Source organism: Oenanthe melanoleuca, chromosome 1 (assembly GCF_029582105.1).
Source record: "Oenanthe melanoleuca isolate GR-GAL-2019-014 chromosome 1, OMel1.0, whole genome shotgun sequence".
NCBI classification, from domain to species: Eukaryota; Metazoa; Chordata; class Aves; order Passeriformes; family Muscicapidae; genus Oenanthe; species Oenanthe melanoleuca.
The window spans coordinates 817,820-843,120 of record NC_079333.1 but is presented as its reverse complement, the minus strand read 5'-3'; the positions used below and the strand labels follow the sequence as shown (position 1 = coordinate 843,120).

Sequence of the window (25,301 nt, the reverse complement as noted above, 5' to 3'; positions counted from 1 at the left end):
GGGGGCAGGCAGGGCAGTGCCCGGGTGGGAGCAGGGAGCTGGCAGGGCACAGGGTGATGGCAGGGCAGTGTCCGGGTGGGAGCAGGGAGCTGGCAGGGCTCAGGGGGCAGGCAGGGCAGTGTCCGGGTGGGAGCAGGGAGCTGGCAGGGCTCAGGGGCAGGCAGGGCAGTGTCCGGGTGGGAGCAGGCGCTCCCCGCAGGCCCCGGAGGGGCTGAGAGCCCCCGGCCAGCAGCGGCTCTGCAGGGCCCTGCCACTGCTGTTGGGCAGCCCGCGGGCCGTTCGCGCTGCGCCGCGTGTCCCCGCGCGGCCGCCGTCGCGGCGGGGCCGTTGCCATGGCGGCGGCGCGCGCGCGGGCCCGAGGCGGCGGGAAGCGCGGGCCCGGCGCGGCCATGGCGGACGAGCTGTACCTGGAGAACATCGACGAGTTCGTCACCGACCAGAACCGCGTCGTGAGTGCCCCCTCCTTCTGCCGCCTTCCTTCCCCGCGCCCCCTTCCGCCTCCTTCCACCCCTTCCTCCTTTCCCACCCCCCTTCCCTTCCCTTCCCTTCCCTTCCCTTCCCTTCCCTTCCCTTCCCTTCCCTTCCCTTCCCTTCCCTTCCCTTCCCTTCCCTTCCCTTCCCCTTCCTCCTCCTCCTCCCCTCTTTACCGTCCTTCCCCCTTCTCTCCTTCCCCCCTCTTTTTCCATCTTCCTCTTTTTCCCTCCCCCGTCCCTTCTTCCCTCTCTTCCTCCTCTCTTCCCCCCTTCCTTAACTCTTTTGAAGGCGGTTCAGAAAGCTGGTGTTTTCCGCCTGGGTCTGCTCCTATGCAATTTCATGTCAAAAATTTATTTGGAAAGAAAAATAACTATAAAATAAAGTAAAATGGGTTTTGCCTAGAAAATGGTGCAGCAAAGTTGGTGCAAGGTGTCTGACAACGTGAACAAGAGCAGCCTGTGGCTTTGTAGCTTATTCCAAGGAAAATTGGGACAAACAGCAATTTAATTGTTGTGTTCTCAGCCCAGAGCCTGGGGCCTGGTTTAACAGGGCAGAGCAGGAGGAGCAGCTGTCAGAGATGAACTTGGTCAAAATGTCACAGCAGGGCAGGGCAGGGCAGGGCTGGCATTCCAGCCTGAGATCCTGCTGTTTGGCACACTGGTGCCCCTGGAGATCCCTGTGTCCCCGGGACAGCAGAGGGCTGAAATTGCCCCCACACCTTTTGGGACAGGTCTCAGGATTCAGTGACTCACTGAAGCACAGCTCTCCACGTGCTCTCACTTTTGGGTTTCTTGGAAGGGAGGGGGAGTTTCTAAAGAATTCGATTGACTAAAAAGCCAAAGATGGGAGATTTATGGAGCTGAGGGGTCAAGGTTTCCTTATTTTTCCGTTTTCCAGGTGACGTACAAATGGCTGAGCTACACCCTGGGCGTGCACGTCAACCAGGCTAAACAGTAGGTGTCACTGCATGCCAGAGCCTGGTTAATCCCTGCTGAATCCCTGTGAATTCCTGTTCCCATCACTCTAGGGAGCACGTTAAATGATTCCTCTGGAAACAGCTACCATCCCTGCCTGTCTTCTCAGGCTGTTACTCCAGGTGCCTGTCTGCCAGGCTTGCTGGGCAATGATGCACCAGTGTCCTCTCTCAGGGGTTTCAGCAATGCCTTTCTGGAGGAGAGGCCTTGCAGCAAGCTGCCCAGGGGCTGTGAGGCCACTGTTAATTGTATTTGCCCTTCCTGTAGTTGTTGGGCTGGGATTCTCCCCAGTGGCAGAGGAGCAGGGTCTCAGGAAGAGTAAATCACTCCTGGGGAGAACAACTGGGCTTGTGTGACAAGTGTCCCTGTCAGGCTGCCTTTCCCCTTTGTTCCAGCTCCATGGAGGGGGCTGCAGGCTCCCTCCTTCCTGCTGGCTAAACCTTTCTGGTTTCCTTTTGCAGAATGCTCTACGATTATGTGGAGAGGAAACGGAAGGAGAACTCAGGAGCTCAGCTTCATGTCACCTACCTAGTGGCAGGAAACCTCCTCCAGAATGGGCATGTTGTGAGTGTTTCAGTCCCCACAGGTGTCTGGGAGTGTTTGTTTCAGTCCCCACAGGTGTCTGGGAGTGTTTCAGTCCCCACAGGTGTCTGGGAGCCCTTGGGTGTCCCTTCTGCCTTGTTTTGTGCTCTTGGGGGCAGGAGCTGAGCTGGCTCTTCGTGCAGCAGGTTCTGGCAGGGGCAGGAGAAGGCTCAGTGTCTGTCCCAGTGTCAGACAAGGGGCAGGGAAGAGCAGTTGCTCGTGGTCTGGGAACACAGTGCTGAGTAACACATCACATTCACCTGTTCACATTCAGGTTCAGATCCCATTTCCACTCATCTCAATCCTCTCACTGTTGGGCAGCAAAGTTACAAAACCTGGTGGAGGGGCCCTTCAGAGATCAACCTCTCCACGTCCCAGGATCTGTGTGTGCAGGTGCCTGAGTGGTGTTTGGAGGGAGCCTGGAGCTCATGTAGCATGGGATAATAACAAATAGAATAGCACATGTACAGCTGAAGTTGTCTTGTTGATTAAACCAGCTTTCTAATCCTGGTAACAAAAGAAACATGGATTTATTAACAGTATTTCATATTTTTTCATATTTAAGTGCTTCAGCTTATTAACAGAGGAATTGCAGCTTAATGTATTTAGCTTGTCTGATCTTCAGGAATGTCATCTAAAACTTCAGGCAGATACCCCAGAGGTTTTTAAAAGAAATTGGGAAAATTCAGTGTCTGCTCCCCTTTGCCCACAGACAAATTTAAGAGCCAACACTAAATGCCTTTGACATCCCACCAAGTGTTTGTAAATACACAAACGTCTATTACAATATGACCCAGTCTTCTTTTAGGAATAGTAAATCTCAGGGTGTCCTGGTTTTATTTGTAGATTGGGAAAAAAACCCAACAAACCTTGTTTCTTTTATTCTCCCAAATAACAAACTGGTTCACATGCACGGAATATTGTCTGTCAGTCTCCCAGTCTGCCTGAACTGGATGGTGATTATTTATTGTATTAGTGCTGTATGATGGAACATATGTATCTAAAGTTGCACGGGCAGTGTCACATTTACAGCCCGAGTTTAAACAGTTTTTCCCTCATTTCTCTTGGAAATAACAACTTTCTTGGCTCACTAGAACTGGCCAGGGCCTTGTCAACCTGTACTTTTCTATTTAATATATGTGAAACAGACAGGTGACTTCTGGCATAGGAACAAGTGGTTATTTTGAGCTGTGTCCTGGCAGCCTGTGTGTTTGTAACAGGAGTGCAGCACTCCTGGCTGCTGGAGCTGCACTGCTGCCTGCTGGCAGCAGGTGTAGCCAGAATGCTGTGGATCCCTCCAGCTGCAGCACTCCTGAGGGCAGAGCCTGCAAATCCCTCTCTGGTGCACCTCCTTAACTCTGCTGCTTCTACACTGAGGGGCCCAGACTGCCAGTCTGCATTGTCCTCTTACCTGCCTCATTTCTTGCCACTTCTCTTTTGCTGCCTGGTTAAAGCAACTTTTTAATCCTGCTAAACAAAAGAAACAAAAATTAATTTACAGTGCTTTGTATTTAAAGTGTTTCAGCTTACTAAGCAAAGGAATTGCTGCTTAATTAATTTCCTTTTCCTCATTGCTGCTTGTCAGATTTTCAGGAATGTCATCTAAAACTTCAGGCAGATATCCCAGAGTTTTCAAAAGAAAATGAGAAAATTCAGTGACTGTTCCCCTTTGCCCACAGACAAACTTAGGCAAACACTAAATGCCTTTGACATTCCACCAAATGTTTTTGAATACACAAATATCTATTACAATACAGATATTGTAGTAAGTAATCTTTTTGGGATAGTAAATCTCAGGGTGTCCTGGTTTTATTTGTAGATTGGAAAAAAAACACCAACATTTTTTTTTTCTCCTAAATAATAAACTGGTTCACATGCATTGAATATTGTCTTTTACTCTCCAAATCTGCCTGAAGTGGAAGGTAATTATATATTGCATTAGTTCTGTGTAATGGGGTGTATTTAATTAAAGCTGCACAGGCAGTGTCATGTTTACAGCCAGAATTTAATGGGGTTTTCCCTGCTTTCAGACAGGCCCATGGTATCTGTTCAAGACAGAATTAGTGGTGGGGTTTCCAGTCTGTCTCTCTGGATCCTTTAAGAGCTTTAACAGCTGATGAGTGTTTGAAGGCACTGGCAGTGTTTTGTGCTAGAATAATTAATAGACTTTCTTGTTCAGTAACTGAAAATACCAGTCTTGCATACAACCTCAGATTTTAAGCTTGTGTTTCTTCTTTCCAGTGCCACAAGGTTGCAGTAGTGAGAGAGGATAAACTTGAAGGTAAGCAGACTGGGAATGTCATGTGGCTTTAAGTTTTTTCTTTGAAAGAACAGCAAAATGAGCAAAGCTCAGAACTTGCCATCTGCACGTAAATGCCCGGCCAGGCTCTTGGGGTCAGGTGTGTACTTTTTGTACCAGCTGTTTCTCAGAATTTGGAGTATCTGAGCCAATAGCTGGATACCTTCAGGCTTGTGATTTGAGTCTGATTTTTTTTAATGTTAATTCTGAACGTTTTGTTTCCACCTCCCTGCCACTGACAGCAGGAACACAGCCATACCCTGGTGGTGTCTCAGAACAGTTGTGAGCCTTCAGGCCCCCAAGAATGCTGAAACTGGTAATTCTGGTTATTGGTTCGATGCAATTGCAGTCTTTGCTCCTAGTCCTGTGGGTGTTGAAACCTTCTCACAGGACATTTACCTCACTTTTGTGAGTGAAAGGTGAAAAGCCCCCTTTGTAACACTGCTCTGGGCACTGTCTGTTGGCTCACCATCTTCCCAGCTCTAGTCCTGCTGATGAAATCTTACCCACAGAGCTGAAACACAACTTCAGGCTCTTCATCACTTTCAAATAACATCTTTGGCACTTGAGAGCACTCTGTGGTATTTGTGACCTTAAGGCTCTGTGCTAATGACCTCACTTTGTTTGAAAGGCTTGCGTTGTTGGAAATCTGAAGTGGATTTCTAGCTCGGGCTGTTTTCCTCGGAGTAGGAGATTGTCAGGCAGTGCAACTACTCTGTGTCATGTTTGTTGAGTTATGTGTGCTGTGTAACACTGTTTTGCTGTGGAGGAAAGGGTTGCTCATGGCTTTTGTATTGGAAGGCAGGCCAAAGGTATGACTTATATTTGGAAGAGGCTGAGATTTTTGATGGGAGTAGGGCTGCATAGTCTAGGACTGGCCCCAAGAAATGATTACTGTGTGTATTTTTGCAGTGCCTAGAAGCTCAGCCTCAGACCAGGGCTCTGTGGAAAGAACAATATAAGCAATGAACAAAGAATTCCTAAAAACCAACCCTTGCCTCAAGGGGGTTGCAATCCAAGTAGCATGAAAGAGATGAAGTTTTCATTCCAGCAGGCTGGAGGGGTGACACTGGTGCTGGACACAGCCCCAGTGGCACAGAGCAGTTCCAGCAGGGCAGAGCAGTGACCAGCTACCTCCTGCCTTAGCTTTAGGTACTCACTCAGGTATTCTGGATCCCAAACACTGGGTGTTTGGAAGGTAAACACAGAGAGATCACTCGTGAGTCAGTTGTGCAAGAACAAGAGTGTGTAGTGGAAAATGTGACAGGCTTGTGGAGTTGGTTACCTCGAGTTCTTCATTAGTGAGCGTTGGGAGGTGTGGTTGGACCTTTTTGTGCTCAGGTTTTCTGTCAAGTGGTGTGTCAGTGTGTCTGCATCCACAGGGTGTGCTAGCAGGGCTCCTTTCTCCTGTTTCCCCAGCAGTGAAGTCGAAGCTGAGCACCCTTGCCAGCGTGCACGTGTACAGCATTCACAAGGCCCTGCTCAAGGACAGCTCCCCGCTCTACAACACCGACTACGACATCGTCAAATCAAACCTGCAGCACTGCAGCAAGTGAGTCCTGCCCTGCTCCTTCTCAGCCTCTTCATTCCTCCTGCACTCCAGGGCTTGCTGGTAGGCCTGGCTTTTTACAGAGCTGGGAAGAGGTATCCTCAGAGCCCTGCCAGACCAGTGCCCAACGAGCACACTGTGTGATTGTTTAGTAAACTGAGCTCACAGTTGGTTCACTTGGTCCTTACTCCGACAGGGAGACTGTTCCAGTACCTTGCTTGTCTGAGGGCTGGAAACGTTCCCCTCTTTTCCAGGCCACACTTAATCATGACCAATTTAATCCAGTTCTCAGCCACACAGGAAGAGAAAATCGAAACAGGCTGATAAAACCATGAATGATGTGCTCAGCAAAGCATTTACAGGAGTTTGCTTTGTGTTTTGTGAAACTGTGTTTTCATCTTCTGGACTCGGGCACGTCTCTGAAGGTGTCTCACTTCTCCAGGAGCTGGCTTTGACCTGTGTGGGCTCGTTGCAGCTCAGAGTAGGCTGTGATCTCTGCACTCAGAACAGTCCAGGCAGCACAGGGGTGCTTGGTGGTGGCACTGGAGAGGAGCTGGGAGGGGCTGCAGTCTCCAGGAGTCACTGTCTGCCTCCTGAGCAGTGCCTGGCAGCTGCAGCTTCTCCTTTGTGTGTTGTTCCCACCACGACAGCTTCAGCTTGAAGTCATGGGGATGCACAGTGCCATGACCAATCTGGTTTAGAGGGGCATGCCTGAAGGGTGTGTCATAGGGAGAGTATAGGATTTGACAGGAGAAATGTGGTGATGTCCAGAGTGTTGACAAGAGAGTGGCAGAGAAAAGAGAGGCTGTGTGTTTGGGGCATGAGTGTGAATGCCCTGGGAGGCACTGGATAACCCCACCTCAGGGGAGCCACGTGCCCTGATGTGGCTGCAGGTGCCTTGTTCCACTCTGTGTACTCTTAGGTGGTACTTGTGCCATAGGGATGCTTGTGTCCTTTGGGATTTAAAACCAGGAGGTTTAGATACTCCAGGTTCTGGAACAGCTCTCTGAAGCCTGTGTGTGAATCCAGCTTTAAAGCAGGATTTCCCCAGCAAACTAATAAAAGTTGCACCATCTTCATTTGTCATTTGTGACACGGCTGAAGTAAATACAAATTGATCACATTCTCTCTCACTTGCTACCTGCACAGATTGTCTTTGACACTTGGGAAAAGGTTCCTGCAGGACCTGCAAAAGCCAGAGGTTTAATTTTGTGAGGTTTGTAGCAAACAGAACTTCCCTGTCTGTCCAGATATTTCACAGTTCTGGGACAAGGATCTTTGTTCTCTCCTGTGTTTCTACAGGACCTGCTTTGCTGTGAGGGCAGTGGAGGTGGTTAATAATAACTAACTAATAGCAATATCTGAGTTTATGCCTGTTGGCATTGCCAGCTTTCCAAACAGAAGCAGCTCCTTGTTTGCAGAGCATAGTCCAAGTGTTGCCTATTTTTTCAGTGATTATTTAGTGAATTTTTGTGTCAGGCCCATAAAGGTATAGTCACACAGCAGCATCAAGGCAAGCTGACTTGGAATGTGGGAAGTTTAGCTGAGTTCTGCTGCACAGTCAACAAAACTATTGACAGCATTATTTACGACTGTTATATATTGTGGGGTTGGTGGTGTTTAGAGTGGGAGCTCAGGCTGTCCTGAGGGCTGTATTAGCCATGTAAAAACAGATTGAAAGTATAAAGGAGAGTAGGATTATTTTTCTTCAATGTCTGTTTCCCTTCCTTTAAAGGTTTGAATGTCAAGAGGTTGCTGCTGCAGCCTCGGAATGCTGTGGAGATGGTGTTTTGTTAGTACAGATCCTGATGGGAGTAGAAGTGGACTGTGCACGTGAGCAGCTAATGCTGAGGCACAGAAATGAACTGACAGAAGGCTGCTTTATTTCTCAGGCAAATGAAAATATGCTGTGTAATTCAGTGGGCTGGGAGGCGTGAGCCCTGCTCTTTTGTGGCATTTCTGTGGGAAATCTGGAAAGCGTCGCCTGTGATTTGCTCAGTGGGGAGCAGAGTTCAGCTATTTTTGGGAGCTGCTATTCCTGACTGTCAGTGTGCTGTAACTGTGAGCACATCATCTAGTTCTTGTATCTCCACATCCCCAAACAATCAAGTTCCAGACCATTATAAGCCAAGCTGCCTCTCACTCTCAGGGATTGCTTGGGAATGGCTCTGTGTAGTTAAGTGGGAATGTCATGGGTATCCTCTGGGCCATTTCAGGTGCTCAGTTTCAGCTGGGCTTTGCTTACCTGGCCCAGCGTGGCTGCCTGTTGCAGAGCATCAGGAACATGTAGATGTTTTGGATCCTCACACAGCTGTGCAGCTCCTGCCACAGGCTTTAGTGACCCGTTTAGGAATAGAATGCATTCTGCTCCCTGTCCAGCCTGGTGCGGAGCAGGCCCTGTTCCCCAGGAGAGCTGCACAGCTTGTTTGACCTGACTGCTGCGGCTCCTGCTGGCAGCTTCAGCTGATCTGCCCACCAGAGGCCTCTTGCTCTGTGCCAGCCTTGCCTTCTTGTGCCATGCCCAGATTCGATTGCCCCTAACCCTGACCCCAACCCTGACGCTGACCCTCCCCCCGGGCGCGGAGTGGGGCACTGCGGGCGGGGGGCAGGAGGGGTGAGCAGGGCAGAGATGAGGAGGATAACGGGTGGGGCAGGAGGGGTGAGCAGGGCAGGGGCAGGAGGGGTGAGCAGGGCAGAGATGAGGAGGATAACGGGTGGGGCAGGAGGGGTGAGCAGGGCAGAGATGAGGAGGATAACGGGTGGGGCAGGAGGGGTGAGCAGGGCAGGGCTGAGGAGGATAACGGGTGGGGCAGGAGGGGTGAGCAGGGCAGAGATGAGGAGGATAACGGGTGGGGCAGGAGGGGTGAGCAGGGCAGGGCTGAGGAGGATAATGGGTGGGGCAGGAGGGGTGAGCAGGGCAGGGGCAGGAGGGGTGAGCAGGGCAGGGCTGAGGAGGATAACGGGTGGGGCAGGAGGGGTGAGCAGGGCAGGGGCAGGAGGGGTGAGCAGGGCAGGGGCAGGAGGGGTGAGCAGGGCAGGGCTGAGGAGGATAACGGGTGGGGCAGGAGGGGTGAGCAGGGCAGGGGCAGGAGGGGTGAGCAGGGCAGAAATGAGGAGGATAACGGGCAGGGGCAGGAGGGGTGAGCAGGGCAGGGCTGAGGGCTCTAACAGGCTTTCCCTCCGCCCGCAGGTTCAGCGCCATCCGCTGTGCTGCCGCCGTGCCCCGGCCGCCGCCCGAGGCTCCCCGAGCGCCAGCCCCGGGCGCCCAGGGCCAGCGGGAGCCCGGGGCCACCGGCACGGCCAATGGGCACGGGCCCGCGGCCGGCAGGGCGGCCCCGCAGCACCGCGGCATCGCCGGCATGTTCACCGCCAGAGCCGCGCCCCGGGGCCAGGACACGCCCAGGGACAGCAAGGCAGAGCCCAGGGAGGCCCCGGGGGTGAGTGACCTCAGAGCCTGTCCCTGGCTGCAGTGATCTGCTGGCACTGCCTCAGGGATCCCTGCTCTGCTCCTGTGCCCAGCCATCCCCATGGCACTGCCTCAGGGATCCCTGCTCTGCTCCTGTGCCCAGCCATCCCCATGGCACTGCCTCAGGGATCCCTGCTCTGCTCCTGTGCCCAGCCATCCCCATGGCACTGCCTCAGGGATCCCTGCTCTGCTCCTGTGCCCAGCCATCCCCATGGCACTGCCTCAGGGATCCCTGCTCTGCTCCTGTGCCCAGCCATCCCCATGGCACTGCCTCAGGGATCCCTGCTCTGCTCCTGTGCCCAGCCATCCCCATGGCACTGCCTCAGGGATCCCTGCTCTGCTCCTGTGCCCAGCCATCCCCATGGCACTGCCTCAGGGATCCCTGCTCTGCTCCTGTGCCCAGCCATCCCCATGGCACTGCCTCAGGGATCCCTGCTCTGCTCCTGTGCCCAGCCATCCCCATGGGATGCTCAGGGATCCCTGTCAGTGCTCACTGCCTGCACTCAGGGTGCTCAGGGATCCCTGTCACTGTTCCCTGCCTGCACTCAGGGTGCTCAGGGATCCCTGTCACTGTTCCCTGCCTGCACTCAGGGTGCTCAGGGATCCCTGTCACTGTTCCCTGCCTGCACTCAGGGTGCTCAGGGATCCCTGTCACTGTTCCCTGCCTGCACTCAGGGTGCTCAGGGATCCCTGTCAGTGCTCACTGCCTGCACTCAGGGTGCTCAGGGATCCCTGTCAGTGCTCACTGCGTGCACTCAGGGTGCTCAGGGATCCCTGTCACTGTTCCCTGCCTGCACTCAGGGTGCTCAGGGATCCCTGTCACTGTTCTCTGCCTGCATCAGCTGGGCAAGCACCCTCGTGCCACACTCCACATCTCATAGAGCTGCCCCTGCTGTAACTTTGGCACTCCCCAGTGGCCAGATCTCTGGCAGTGTAAACCAGCAGAGCTGCCTTGTGCAGACACTTGTTCTCCAGCCACCCCGGTGTACACACCCACTGAGGATCCTGCTCTCTCCATTGTGCTTAAAAGGATTTGTTTTGAGCAATGAGTGAAACGTGAGAAGCCCAGGTCTTAAAAGTATCAAGGTGTTTAAACTTGGTCTGCAAGGGAAGTTTCAGAGCTTGACCTGTGCAAGACTAAATTGTTTATCTTCTGGACTGCTGTTTTTCCAGGACAGGATTATGTTTCCATTTTAATTAGCGTAATTGTTTTTAAATGGGTGTTGAAATGGTAACACTCCCTGTGGATGGTTTGGCTGTTCTGTAACAAATGAGCACATTTTGGTTCCTTTTTCTGCTTTTTATAGGGAGTTTAGAACTGGTGAGTGTTCGTGTTTTGGGAACTTTAGTGCCTTTAGTTGCCTTTTATTTGCATGTAAATAAGTTGGATTAGAAGGCTGCACTTTCTTATGTGGTGAGGGTGTGATTTCTCACTTTGGTGGCTGCATTGGTGCCACAGAGCAGTGATATTTCCTTGCCAACAGCCTAGTGCCAGAGGAGCTGGGTAGAACCTTCCTGGCTGGCCAGTGCCCTATCAGCTGCTGTGACTTGAGGCACTGATGGTTTGCAGACAGAGCAGTTCTTTCCTGGGAACTGACCCTAGTCCCAGGCACTTATTTCACACTTATTTCAGTCACACTGTCAGCCATCAGATGGGAATGTGCCCCAAGTCAGACCTGAAGGCCTTGCCAAGGAGTCCCTAGTAACTTCCTCTGGCCCTTTGATGCACACAGTAGTGTCTAGTGAGGTGAGTATCTTCAAATTCTCCAAAAGGATTTGCTAAAATCTAGGGCAGTGGGAACAGATGCTATTATTTTGCTTGTCCAGAAGCAATGCATCTTGAGGGCTGGGAGGAATTCCTGTGCTTATTCCTCTCTTTGCTTCCAGGTGTCTGCAGCAAGCAGCAAGCCACCAACAAAGAACAGCATCATGAACAACTTCTTTGGAAAAGCTGCTATGAGTAAGTGCTTTTCTGTTTTCAGAGGCCATCATGGTCAGGGAACAACCTTTTGTATTTAAAGGAAGAAACAAACAAAAAAAATCCCAAACCTGAGGATTATTTGAAGTCTCTTTTTGTTTTTTGTTTTTTGTTTTTTTTTAATTATATTTTATTTAAGCTGGGTAGAAATTAAAAAATATTCAGTAGAACCAAGTGTTTTTTACTAGAGCTGTGATGGGAGGCATACAGAAAGGAGAACTCTTCCTCTTCATCCCCACTCCACCAAACTCATTGGATTTTCTTTATATCCTCTCTTTCCTAATAGTTTTCCATACTTTATTCTGCTTTTTTGCACTCAAATGGGTTAATGTTTTTGCACACAGCTTTTAAAACAAAAATTAAGAGTTTTCAGTGGAATTTTTCAGACAAAAAGCTTGCTGGAGGGAGATCAATTAAAATGACATATTTGAACAGACTAACCCAGGAAGGATTTTTAGTGCAGAAGAAATCTGATTTAAAGTGAGTTCTTCTGGCTGGAAGATCAGGTATTGGTGAGATGTTTGCCAAAACCTGTTTTGCAGGGCATGCTAATGGAGCTTGCTTTCCATCACACAGCACTGAGGAGCCCATTGTTAGTTTTAGGGTTAATTTATTCTCTAAAAACTGAAGGGCTGATAAATGGAGAATAAAAGTGAGGGGTGGCCTTTCTCTTTGAGCAGAGATTGGAAGTAGGTGGCCTCTGCAGGTCCCTTCTGAAGTGTCCAAGTCTAAAGAAACTGTGCTGAAGCTTTTAAATATTGAAGTATTGGAAAAGGGCTGTGGGACTTTCTTCAAAGATTCCTTTATAACTGAGTACAAGAGGCTTCAAAGAGGAATTTTGGGAGAGAGTAAACAGCAAAGTTCACTTTCTAACCAACATCTGTCAGAGTTTGCAGGGGATGGTTCCAGCACTGAGCAGACAAGGCACAGCCCTGCTGGGACTCCTTGAGTCCCTGTTTTGGTGGGACTGAGGGAGCTGAGCACACCCTCAGCCTAAGGACAGTCACCACAATTAACTGACTGAACTCTAAAGGTGGTGAAGGTGACCCAGTGGTGATGGGGAAGGCTTTGTGGTTGCATTTCCATCTTTCCCAAAGGGGTTCCCTTCTCTGCTGAGTCCTGTGGGGGAGCACATGGAGCAAACTCCGAGGTGGCTGTGGAGAAGGAGCAAAGTGAGCAGAACTGGAAATGATTATGTGTGTGGAAGAGAGGGTGGGATTCCAGGAGTAAGATTTATTCCCTGCATGCAGGTCTCTCCTGGCTTCAAAGGTTCCACCATTGCCAAAAAGCCCTGAGTTAACAGCAGTGGGGTCCTTGGGCTTTGTGTGTTGATCATAAATAAGAGAGCTGTTGTTCAGTGCTGTTTGCCCTTGCCCAGGGAAGCAGCCAGCCTGTTTTCCCAGCACTCCCAGAAAGGCTTTGGCACAATGCTGTGGCCCTCCCAGCAGCCTCTGACCCCACTGATGATCTCCTGCCACTGCCCCCAGTCCTCTGCCACAGAGTTTTAACTGCTGCAGCACACATGGCTTGACATCAGGAACAGCAGAACCATGGAAAATCCCCTAGAAATTGAAGCATGCCCTTCATTTTCCCATGTCTGATACAGCTTGGCCAGTCTGGGTCCCTGAATACACGATGGGTAGTGTTGTCTGTATGCTTGGTGCACAGAGCTGGCCAGCTGCTTTGTAAGTTGTCATTCAAACTGAATGCCCACTGTTTGTTCTTTTTGGATGGTTAATTCACAGATAAACTCAAAGCCAGCTCTGTGCCTGAGCAGCCAAAGGAGGAGAAAGAAGTAGTGAAGCCCTCAGTTGCTGTAGCAGAACCAGAGTCATCTCCTAACAGTGTGGCAGAGAAACCTGGGAAGAAAGCAGAGTCTGCTGGAATTCAGCAAAAGGACAAGAAGAGGTGGGTCCTGCCTTTCAGGGTCCCCGTGAACCTGCTTGGGGACAGCCTGCATGGAGCTGGCTGGTCACACAGTGCTAGCTCACCTCCTGTTTCCATCTTCTAAGTTGTGTTAAACCTGACTAAATTTATCTGTCAGGATTTTTTCCTGGTGTTTCTTTTCCATTTGCTGTGGGTGCCTCAGGGCCGTCGGTGCCATTGCAGATGGGGAGGGATGGGGCCCAGGCTGTCCTCAGAGGGAGGGGATGGCTTTCCATGAGCCAGCCTCCCTCCCACTGTGAGCAGCCGTGGGAGAGACCCTGCAGGCAGCGTGGGGAGGGCTGGCAGGAGCACCTGTCCTGCAGGGAGGGTGGGAGATGCCCAAGCTTGTATGTACACAGCTTGCAGCACAAAGTTGTGCTTGTTGGTCTCCATAGCTCATGTACAGCTGCTTTCAATGCCACTGGTTTACTTTGGGCTGAGGCTCCAAGTTAATTTTGAGTTCAGCCCTTTGTGTTTAATCCAACCCAAACTGACAGGGACAAAGAATCACTACAGTCTGATGGCTCTCTGGTGGCCTATGAGTAATTAATTGGTGGTCTCAATCCATTTCTAGCTGAATAGGTAAGCACACCACCCAGCCCACCATCACAGTGAGCACTAACTGCTTGTCTTATTGATAGTCCTGCCCACGAAGCCAAGGCCTGGAGGTGTTGGCAGCCTGGAGCTGGGGAGGCCACTTGGGCTGTCCCAGCTCTGTGAGGATACGTGGGCTTTAGCCTCCAGGCTTCTTCGTCTGACACGTCTCGCCAGCATGAAAAAGAAAGAAGCTATTTTATTTTTCCAGTAGTCTTTAAAAATGGCTCCAGGATTCTGAGACACTACCTCATAGTCAGTCAGTGGCAAGCAGTCTGTCAAAAGAGCTTCTGAGTGATGCTTTTGGGGACACTGGGAGCCTGAAGAGACAAGATCAGAAATAGGCTCTTGCCAGGCTGCCGTGGCTAGGCAAGGTGAGGGGCTGGGCTGAGCTGCAGAGGGGCTAAAGAAACCCTCCTTTTTTGGAGAGCTGGGTATGGGAGGATGAGAGGCCTGGAGATGCTGGTGCACCTATGCCTGGTTGTGTGGAGGGCACAGTTCAGAGTGTGCCATGCTCATGTTTTTGAGAGGAATTTGATATCCTTCCATGAGGAATGTGCTCGTCCAAATGCACATGATGCTTTCATGCACACATGAGAGGTCATGGGTGTTCATTCCCTTTTTTTCCCTCTACTTTTTGTGGCAGTAAAACGAAGAGAGCAGACAGGTCAGATGAGGAGGAGGAAAGAGATCCCGAAAACGTCAAGAAAAAGAGGAAGCGAATCAAACAGCTTCAGTCTGACAGCAGTGATGATGAAGGTAAAAAGAGCTGCAGACAATCAGGCATGTAGGTCAGGGGCCTGATTTCCAAAGCAGTTCTCTCCAAATCTGTTGGTCAGTGGCTGAGGGAATAGTTTAAAGAACTAAAGACCGTGGAAATGGCTGTAGCCTGAGCTCTCTGTTTATCTTTGTGCTGCAAGCACTTGGGCATAGAGTTGAGATGTCTCAAAACAAAAATTCAGTCTTTGTTTTAGCTTGGCTCAGACCTGGCTGTCTCCTCACCGAGTGTGCTGCTAGTGGCACTGACGTGTGGGAAGGAGCTTCCCAAATCTCTTGTGAGAGATAGCACACCTTCCAGAGCCACAGGGCTGGTCAGAGCCAGTTCATGTGGGCAGGAAACACTCACAAGTGGCCTTCCTCTCCTCACAGGGTCATTTTTAGTATCTTTATTCTGCCTGTTGATAGAAAGGCTTTGGAAGGCAGTGTTGGGAGCAAGGCACCCAAGAAGAAAAGAGACAATAGGGAAGTTGGAGGCAAAGCAGCTGAGGCGTGTGGGATGCGACTGTGTCTCCTCCTGGCTGTGACAGGGGTGGGGTGCCCAGAGCATTGCAAGATCTGGGATGTCATGAGGAGCAGCAGGGCTGGAGCCCAAGGAGTTTGGTTAACTGTGGTGACAAATGCTGTTCAGCATAGATAACTGGGAAATAAATTGGAATGGAGCTTGGGAGTATGTGCTAAATGGAACAGTCAGCCAGCAGGAAAACAACCTGGGGGTTGTTACTGAGGAGTAATTGAAGCCACCAGCTTGGTAGAGCTCCAGTCCAAGAAGGTGAAACAGCAATGGGTGTATGGTGAGGAGCAGGAGTCCCCCAGGAGAGCCAGAGCTGATTCCCCATTTAGTGTGGCTGGCCATCAGGACGGTCTGCAGTGCCAGGCAGAGGTGGCTGCTGCTGGTATCTTTGCAGTAGCCATGCCACCTCTAGGCCTGTTTTCATAGCTTCCCTGCTGCCCACATAATTTCAAATGATCTTTGTCATCAGCTGTGTATCACTTCTTAGACTATTCCACAGGATGATAAATCTCTCAGGAAGCTGTTCTTCATGGTCAGCCTTAACTCCATCACATTCCAGTGTGAAGCTCCTTGTTTGGCTATAAAATATATATATATACATATATGCCCACATTCTTTGGTATTTATTTCTTTAAATGTTTATCTTTCCATTTCCTCATCACTCCCCCACTGACAAGCTGAGTTGTTACCTCTGAGGAGGGAATTTTGAAATCAGCCCATCCTTGCTTGGCTGGGATCTCTCAGCTCATCCACATCCTGTGAGTGAGATCAGGCAGGAGTTTGGAATGTCAGAGCTCTCTGGTCTCCTGTGGGGTACCTGTGTGACCTCAGCACATGTTTAACAATTGATGCTTTTGAATGGGATGCCTCCTGGTTTTGTTTATTCCAGGGTTTATATTCTCTTTAGTGACCAGGGATAGAACCTGAGGGAGTGGCAGGAGCTGTGACAGGGCAGGTTTAGGTTGGATATTAGGGGAAAGTTCTTCCCCAAGAGGGTAGTCAGGCACTGGGGAGGTTTTTGGCATCAGAATCCTCTTTGTTCTTCATTTCTTTGTGTTGTGCATTAGAATTGTAAATTTATGCAAATTGCAGCACACTATACAAATTTGGATATCACTCAGTTTGCCCTTTCAGAAGAGGTAATGAGAATTGAGAGAACTCTGCTCTTTGGTCCTGCTGCTTGCCCTTCTAAATCCTAACCAGATGAAAGCAGATAAATTTGAATTGTTTGGAATATTTGAGTGAGTCCACACTGGTAGTATTATACTCTATATTGAGGTAGAAGACTGTGAGTTAGATGAAAAAAGAAATTTAAAAAAACATATATACAGCAGCTGAGCTTCAAGAGCATCTGTTTTCAAAGGTGGAAACAGGTTTCTCCAGAGAGCAGGGGCAACTTGAATCAACAGCATCAGTGAGCAAAATGGGGCCTGGAGTGGCAGGCACACTTGGCAAGGTTTTGTGGGTGTGAAACTCAGCCTGCACAGCTGGTGTGAAGCACTTATGGGCAATTCTGTGTCAGGCCAGGACTTCTGCCTGGCTCTGTATTAGTCTGCTCTTGATGTACTAAAAGTAGCCCTAAATAAGCTCTCCTTACACCAGCATCAGCACATTGTACCACACTGGAAATACAGAGAGGGCATAAGGCACAATCCTCTCCATTTAAATGATTTTTTCATTAAAGAGTTATATTGGTCCAAGGGTTGTTTTGCTCCCAGTGCCAGAACAAACTGCACAAACTGCCACAGGGGACGGGAGCCTTGGCAGCCTCAGCTGTGCCAGCACAGGCAGCGTTTTGCCTGTTGACAAGTGTTTTACAGCCACTTTGGAGCTGATTGCAGTGGCACTGTGACCTACAAACTCGTGGGTTTTGGAGAGCCACAGCACAAGCACTAAAGCTTCTCACAGTTTTTCCAGGCAGGGTCAGAGCAAGCCAAACAAAGCCAGGATTTACATCTTTGGTTCATCCAGTTGCCCAACTTGTATCTATTTCATGCAGCTGTTGCTGTTGAGCAAACTGTGGGCAGCAGCTAGTGGTTGACTCAGGAGTTATCACATGTCAGAGGGCTGTGTTGGCTAGAAGAGGATAATAAAGCCATAAAACAGCTTGATAGTAGTCCTGAACACTCTGACGTGGGGAGAAGGCGCCTGCTGCCTGCCAAAAGCTGGGGAAATTGTTTGAAGGAAGCTTGAAAAAAGCCCAAATTTTCCCCAAGGAGTCTAGTGCAGCTGGCACACTGACAGTGCCTTCAGCAGCCTCTGCTTGGGCATGGCACAGGCTTTTCACCAGGCAGGTTTTCAACCCTCTTAGCTAAAGATATTTCCCAAGGGCTGGGGCCAGGCTGGGCAGGTTTGGTGCTGGGAACTGTGTGGAGGCCTCAGCCCAGGGATGAGCACTGAGGTTGTGAGATCCCCCAGCCCTCTCACCCAGGAGCAGAGCTGTTACCTGGCTGTGCCCTCCCAGCCAGGAGCAGAGCTGTTACCTGGCTGTGCCCTCCCAGCCAGGAGCAGAGCTGTTACCTGGCTGTGCCCTCCCTAACAGGGGCAGAGCTGTTACCTGGCTGTGCCCTCCCAGCCAGGGGCAGAGCTGTTACCTGGCTGTGCCCTCCCAGCTGGGGGCACAGCTGTTACCTGGCTGTGCCCTCCCTAACAGGGCAGAGCTGTTACCTGGCTGTGCCCTCCCAGCCAGGAGCAGAGCTGTTACCTGGCTGTGCCCTCCCTAACAGGGGCAGAGCTGTTACCTGGCTGTGCCCTCCCTAACAGGGGCAGAGCTGTTACCTGGCTGTGCCCTCCCAGCTGGGGGCACAGCTGTTACCTGGCTGTGCCCTCTCACCCAGGAGCAGAGCTGTTACCTGGCTGTGCCCTCCCTAACAGGGGCAGAGCTGTTACCTGGCTGTGCCCTCCCAGCTGGGGGCAGAGCTGTTACCTGGCTGTGCCCTCCCTAACAGAGCAGAGCTGTTACCTGGCTGTGCCCTCCCTAACAGGGGCAGAGCTGTTACCTGGCTGTGCCCTCCCTAACAGAGCAGAGCTGTTACCTGGCTGTGCCCTCCCAGCTGGGGGCACAGCTGTTACCTGGCTGTGCCCTCCCTAACAGGAGCAGAGCTGTTACCTGGCTGTGCCCTCCCTAACAGGGCAGAGCTGTTACCTGGCTGTGCCCTCCCAGCTGGGGGCAGAGCTGTTACCTGGCTGTGCCCTCCCTAACAGAGCAGAGCTGTTACCTGGCTGTGCCCTCCCTAACAGGGCAGAGCTGTTACCTGGCTGTGCCCTCCCTGACAGGGCAGAGCTGTTACCTGGCTGTGCCCTCCCTAACAGGGGCAGAGCTGTTACCTGGCTGTGCCCTCCCTAACAGGGCAGAGCTGTTACCTGGCTGTGCCCTCCCTAACAGAGCAGAGCTGTTACCTGGCTGTGCCCTCCCTAACAGAGCAGAGCTGTTACCTGGCTGTGCCCTCCCTAACAGGGCAGAGCTGTTACCTGGCTGTGCCCTCCCAGCCAGGAGCAGAGCTGTTACCTGGCTGTGCCCTCCCTAACAGGGCAGAGCTGTTACCTGGCTGTGCCCTCCCTAACAGAGCAGAGCTGTTACCTGGCTGTGCCCTCCCTAACAGGGCAGAGCTGTTACCTGGCTGTGCCCTCCCTAACAGAGCAGAGCTGTTACCTGGCTGTGCCCTCCCTAACAGGGGCAGAGCTGTTACCTGGCTGTGCCCTCCCTAACAGGAGCAGAGCTGTTACCTGGCTGTGCCCTCCCTAACAGGGCAGAGCTGTTACCTGGCTGTGCCCTCCCTAACAGAGCAGAGCTGTTACCTGGCTGTGCCCTCCCTAACAGGGCAGAGCTGTTACCTGGCTGTGCCCTCCCTAACAGGGCAGAGCTGTTACCTGGCTGTGCTCTCCCAGCTGGGGGCAGAGCTGTTACCTGGCTGTGCCCTCCCTAACAGGGCAGAGCTGTTACCTGGCTGTGCCCTCCCTAACAGGAGCAGAGCTGTTACCTGGCTGTGCCCTCCCTAACAGGGCAGAGCTGTTACCTGGCTGTGCCCTCCCAGCCCAGCTCTCAGAGCAGGCTAAAGCCCAGGCTCTTATCCCTCTGTTTGCATTCCCGTGCTCGCTCACTGCAGTGGTTGGGAGGCCGCTCCTTGCTGCAGGAATGTGATTTATGGCTGGGCCTTGGCAGCCCAGCAGCGTTTCCCTGGAGCCCTGGTAACCTGCAGAGGTCAGCTGGCAGCGTGCCTGGCGGTGCCTGCTCACTGCCCTGCTCCCTGGGGACAGCTCCAGATCCCGGGCTGGGGGCGGTGCTGCAGCCACATCCATGGCAGGGTGAGGCAATAGGTCACAGGAGCACTCTGTTCCCCACATTGCCAGCTCTCCCCACGTCCCAGGGCGTGCGTGGCAGCGTTTCTCACTTGGATCTCCTGCAGCTCTGTCCCCCTGCCAGCCCCACAGGAGGGTGACCCTGCCTTGCTCCTGCTCTAAAGCCCTGCGTGGCTCACTTTGATGCTGCTGGGAGAGGCTCCAGAGCTCACTTTGCTCCACACAAATGTGTGAAGGTGTCCCTGACTGCTCTGATCAGTCTTGGCATTGAGCAGAGTCCGGTGTCCCTGTCCTTGAACCCAGAGGAGAGCAAGGAGGTGAAACAGTGAGAGAATCAGCTTCCTTTTTTGTGGAGTGTTTTGTTTTGGGGGTCTTTTTTCCAAATAAAAGTTTGGAAAAAAACCCAATCCCTTAACAATCTTTTAGGATGTGTGATAGTGTACTGCACTTAATTCTTGGGTTAAGCTAATAGCATGGATTGTTCGGGATGTGTAGCACCACCAGTGAAGCAACAACTCTTTTACCACAGTTTTAATTTCTAAACAAGTTACAGTCACTCTTTTTGACTAGTAAGGGAGATGTATAGCCAAAACCTGCCAGTTCCTGGGCCTGGTTTGAAAGTTTCCCTTGGTAGAATTGTTTGGCTTACCAAAAATCTGCAGTGTGCTTCTCCCATCCTGTCCCACTCTCCTTCCTTTGGGAGCTGCAGTGTGTAGCATGACACCCACGTGCCATCAAGCTGTTGTTCTTCTTGGCAGATGTCCCACCATCTCCCACACCTGAGGAGGAGAGAGCTCCATCTCCAGCACCTGCAGCTGCCCCAAAAGCTGAGCTGGAGCCTGCATGCACGGAGGTGAGAGCAGACTAGAGGGTGGGCTGCCAGAGTGAGCTGCTGGTTTCTCACAGTGTGCCGTGTCCTGCAGGTGCCTGCAGGCAGGAGGAGGAAGAGGAAGCGTGTGCTGAAATCCAAGATGTTTATTGATGAAGAGGAAGGCTGCATGGGTAAGGCTGGCTGTGCCCTGCCCTCACTGGAGCTCACTTTATTGGCCATTTTAACAGGCTTAGAAAGGTTCACAAATCACAGTTATCCCACTTGGAACTGCTGCTCCAGACTGAGGTAACTGTGCCTCTGGTGAAGGCCTGGGTGGGGAGTCAGAGCTGGAGCTGAATCCTTACCCTTCCTTGATTATTCACAGATTTCCCTTCAGTTCTTTTCCCTTTCTTCCAGCCATTGTGACTACCTCCTTCATTTACTCTCCTCCCCGAAGCTGCAAGCTTTGAAAGATGGTACAGAAAGGTTTAGGGTTTGGGATAAATTCTGACTGAGATAACTTTGTTGGTCTTTTTTTTTTCCTTTGAGGATAAATCCAGAGCTGTGCAGAATTTGATTATATGTTAAAGAAACTTACAGTATCCCAGATAAACAGGGAATAAGTTGGGCCTTAAATACTTCATAGGGTTTCTGCTTCTGATAAGGGTGGCTCTGCTTTCAGAAGGGAGGAGAGTCCCTACAGAAGTCCTGAGAGCCAGAGGCTTTGGATTCCAGCCTGACTCCTTTCTCCTGTGACCTGGAGAAAGCTGTATTTGTTTCCTCCATGTCCTGACATTGAAGTAGAGATGCAAACATTCAGAATATGTTGGTTTGAGGTTTTTTTGGAGGCTTTAAACACTTAAGAGTGTGGAATGTGTTTTTTGTAATGTTACTGTCAGCTCTGCTGTATGGGGTGCTTTCATTCTCCAGCCTGGCTGTGCTGAGGGGAGCTCAGTGGAGCTGAGGCAGTGCTGGGGAAGGTGTGTATGTGGGGTGCTGGGCATGCAGAGACTGGCCAGTCCTGGCCCAGACTCAGCCTGGGTCTGCACCTGTCTGCAGAGCTGCATCTTCTGTTTCCCATTAGCTTGGTGTGTCTCCCTTCAAACTCAGAGCTGTAGCTCTCAGCAGCAGGCTGCACTGGGGCTGAAATCCCAAGTGCTGCATTCTTGTCCAAGAACTGCACTGGCACAGAGTTACCAGCAGCTTTGGCTGATTCCCTTATGGGGTGTTTTGCTCTCCCAGCCCAGATAGAACATTAAAACACTTGGAGGGAAAGTGGAACACAGCAGCATTAGGTGGGGAGGTGAGTTGTACAGACCCTGCATCCAGGGTGCAGGAATGTACCCTGGTTCAGCTGGGAGCATTGCCTTTCCTTCTCTGCTCTTCACCCCCACAGGGATTCACAGACTCATGGTTTTACAGTTCACAGCCATTTTATGAAAAGGGGATGCAAGGCCCTGTTGTGCCCTTGGGAGACAGATCCTGTGGGATGGAGAGGGATGGAGCTGGGATACTGAAGATCTGGGCAGGGAGGAGATGCTGCTTTCTCTGCTACAAACCCTCCAACCTGTTGTGCAGGACTTGCTGTTTAGTCATTGTCCAGTTTCTCTCCTCCCTTCCATTCCCCACCCTTTCCATGCACAGGCTTGTTAATTCAAAGGCTAAATAACTTGCAAATCTCCCAGGCTGACTTAAATTTTAGTTATTCTTTGAAATACAGGGGTTTTTTCTCTCTCCCTGCTGCCCTTTTATTTTTAAACCAATGCTAAATTTTAAGAGATGTTAAATCTTAACATTAGAGTGATGCTGTACTTTATATTTCTCCACCATTTTAAGTGATGGTTTTCACAATAGCTGCAACAGCAAGGAATTGGTGTCAAAAAGCAAAAGTAATTTAGGGATTAGCCCTGAGGGAAATTGAGCAATTAAAGTGTGTGTGGAGTTAAGCACAATACACATTCCTAGGCATCGAGAGAAATCCATGGATTGATGGCCTGCTCTTAGTCTCTAGTAAAAGGGAATTATTGAGGTTTAGGCTTGTATGTTTCTACCTTGCACTTTCTAAAGCTTCAAAGCACACACGTGGGCTTGGAGATTGGAATATCCACCTGTGAATTGGAGGGAAATTTGTGTTACAGCATTTTATAGCTCCCATCATTTGAGCCACTCTGATTTAGGGAGTCTGGCTGTGAGTGGCTCTATCTGTGTACCCACAGGTGCTGCAGATACAGGCTTCTGAAGGTCAGCTGAGATTGCAGCCAGAGGAGGTTGATCTAAGCTGTGGTACTGCAGCTGGAGGGGGTTAACTGCACACTTTGGGAGCTCCCAGCAGCTCTGACAGGGCTGACAACAGGAGAAGGTTTTTAAGTTCACCCAGTGGTCTGTGGAAGCTGCTCCCTGAAAAGCCTGTTGCTTGTGAAGGGAGGTTGCTTGGTTTTCAGTCCCTGTTTGAGGTTCTGCTAGTGCTGCCCTGGAGGATTTCATTGCATTCCTCTTCCCAGTCTCTGGTGACGTAGGAAACCTTATTTAACTTGATGCATTAATACAAGTGAAAGCCAGTTTCCCAGAAGAGGGGAAGTTAAGACATCTGTTTAAAAGAATACAGTTGCTAAAGAAAAATGGCTTACTAGAAGAATCCCAGAGCACTGCTGGGAAAGCTGATATCACAGCATTTACTGGGATCTGGGTGGCTTTCATCAGCAGAGCTGACTGCAGTTTAATTTCCGTGAGTGTTGTTTTATATCCCTGGGCTTTCCATTGCAGTGAGCTGGCAGCCCCCTCCAGGCAGATCCCTGACTGCAGACACAGCTCTGGGTGGTTTTTGTGAAGGGTTTCTTTATGTCTGCCCTGTTTTCCACCTCTGTGGAAGGAAGCTGCCCCAAAGGGTTTGTGGGTTTGTGCCCCTCGAGATGGGCAGTGTCTGCTTTGCTCTTCCCTTGCTGTGCAGTGTGCTGGGGAGAGCAGCTTGGGGGTGTCTCTAGGTTGTCTTGCCCAGGTTTCTGGGCAGTCTGACTGCTTTGGCCCCTTGGAAATCAGGCCAGGTCAGAGTGGTGGGTTTAGCCATAAAGCAGGTGTTCCATTGTCCAATGCTAAAGTACTGAATCTGATCTCCTTCGGATTCATCACTCTCTGATGGCTGCTTGTCAGCCTTTGCCATATGAATTAGAGCCTCAGGATCACTGAGGCTGGAAAAGCCCTGTAAGGTCATTGACTCCAGCTGTTCCCCCAGCCCTGCCAAGGCAACTCTGGCCCCTGTCCCCAAGTGCCACATCCACACAGCTTTCAATCCCTGCAGGGATGAGGACTCCATCACTGCCCTGGGCAGCTGTGCCAGGGCTGGACAGCCCTTTGGGGAAGGAATTTTCCCTAATAGCCAACCTAAACCTCCCTTGGCACAACCTGAGGCCATTTCCTACTGCTTAACCTTGAGCAGTGGACTTAATTCCTGTGTCTGGCTTGTGCTCCTTGGGCCCAAAACGTTCCTTTCCAGGAGTGCTATGGGAAGGCTGCATGGGGAGGTCTTTGGTATAAAGGTGGCTTAACCATCATCACCCTCTGCCCCCTTCCCTCCTCTTTCCACCAGTGACTGAGAAGGTTTACGAGAGCGAATCCTGCACGGACAGCGAGGATGAGTTCTGCAAGCCCAAGGCACCAGCTCCACACAAACAGCCCCTGCTGCCCCCCAGGAGGGAACCAAAGGAAGAAAGGAAGAACCTGAAGAGAGGGGCAGCTCCTGCCAACAGAGCCAACAAACAGGTCTCCATCATGGGCTTTTTCCAGAAGAAATGAACTGGGTCTATCTCCCAGCCCTCTTGGCAGCTTGGGGGTGTTGCTTCCTTTTTTTGTGTGGCTCTCAGCAAGCTGCTTGTGGAGGCCAACATGCACCCCCTGGTTATGCAAGGTGTCCTGCTTACTGTGTAAGGAAGCACTCTGGACTGGATTTTGTATCAGAGAAAAGTTTTTATTTGTTACTGCAATAATTTCAGTCATCTTAATTAAGCGATGTGGGAGCTGCCAGCTAGAAGCAACATCTAGAGGAACTCCTGAAAGGCTGTTAAGTCTGGTCACATGAAACTGTATTTTTTTAATCACCCCTTGGTGCTAAGTTAGGAGCTGTGGTGTTTTCCTCCCCTCTTTGTGCACCTTCAGCTCTCCAGATTGATCCAGATGTTCACGTTGGGTAGAAGCCTACGTAACGTAGCAGGTCTTCAGGCACAAATATTGAACATCTGCTTCAGCTTTAACTGAATGAAATGTGCTTCATTTTCCCCCTAAGACTGGTAAATAGTTTTTGCTCTGCCTTTCATAATCTTTTTTTGGACAAAGCAGTGCATATAAAATTGTCTTAGTCTTTTCTTCCTTGAACATATCCTCTGTAACTTGCTCAGATGGCTAATTATAGACTGGGGCACTGTTGGTGTTCTGTCTTTACAAAAACATCCTTGAGGCTTCCCACCCAATTGGCTCTGGAGTAATTGGGGGAAGGCTTTGCTGTTATTGGGAAAGAGCTGGAGGTTTTGCCTTGGAGGCCAGTGAGTCAGAGGGAAGAGTGATTAGAGGGCACTGCTGATAACACCAGGCAGGTACCAGGGAATGTAGGGCTTGGGTTGCCTGAAGGGTTTTTTACAGGAATGAACCAGACAAGAGAAGTGTTTATCCCTGGACATCTCATCATCTGCCTGCTGAAGGAAGATGTCTCAACACATGGTCCTGAGGAACCTGTTGTGGGAGAGGAAGCACAGCAATCCTGTTAACCTGAAAGGAGCTCTTGGTCTTGGTGGTGCTAAGGTTGATAGATGTAAAAGGTTTTCCAGAGGAGCTGATCCCTGCAGCTTGGGCTGGTGGGTGCTCCCAGACAGGGGCTGGTGTTGTCAGTGTTTCTTGAGAGGAGCTGCTGCACCCCAGCAGCATCACTGGGTTTGTGGCTGGGCAGAGAATGAGCAGCCCTGCTCTGGTTTAATGAAGGAAGTTTAACTGTTGAGAGAAAAACCCACCCTGCTGTAGTAGTTCTGTTGTTTTTGGTAGAGTTGAGGGGAAATTTAAAGGTAACAATAAGTA

General features: G+C 50.8%; 1 protein-coding gene across 2 annotated transcripts; it reads left to right on the top strand.

Annotated features, from left to right (window-relative positions):
• The first annotated feature begins 335 nt into the window (after positions 1–335).
• On the top strand, positions 336–24,608 carry POLD3 (DNA polymerase delta 3, accessory subunit). Of its 2 annotated transcripts, none has more exons than XM_056499841.1 (12): positions 336–449; positions 1,372–1,427; positions 1,910–2,012; positions 4,272–4,311; positions 5,752–5,881; positions 9,069–9,315; positions 11,232–11,304; positions 13,068–13,230; positions 14,489–14,601; positions 20,191–20,285; positions 20,356–20,434; positions 23,827–24,608. In XM_056499841.1, exons 1-12 carry the CDS (start codon positions 390–392, stop codon positions 24,030–24,032), a joined length of 1,365 nt encoding a protein of 454 aa, XP_056355816.1. In that variant the 5' UTR covers positions 336–389; the 3' UTR covers positions 24,033–24,608. The 2 variants fall into 2 exon arrangements, with proteins under 2 accessions (XP_056355816.1, XP_056355806.1); XM_056499831.1 differs by having other exon boundaries at positions 337–449; positions 5,749–5,881.
• The last annotated feature ends 693 nt before the right edge of the window (positions 24,609–25,301 follow it).

Bases quoted from the DNA above. Each gene is read 5' to 3' on its own strand.
- POLD3 (XM_056499831.1), top strand. From the start codon at position 390: ATGGCGGACGAGCTGTACCTGGAGAACATCGACGAGTTCGTCACCGAC. The intron at 11,305-13,067 runs GTAAGTGCTTTT...GTTAATTCACAG, and splicing joins CTTTGGAAAAGCTGCTATGA to ATAAACTCAAAGCCAGCTCT. The intron at 14,602-20,190 runs GTAAAAAGAGCT...TCTTCTTGGCAG, and splicing joins TGACAGCAGTGATGATGAAG to ATGTCCCACCATCTCCCACA.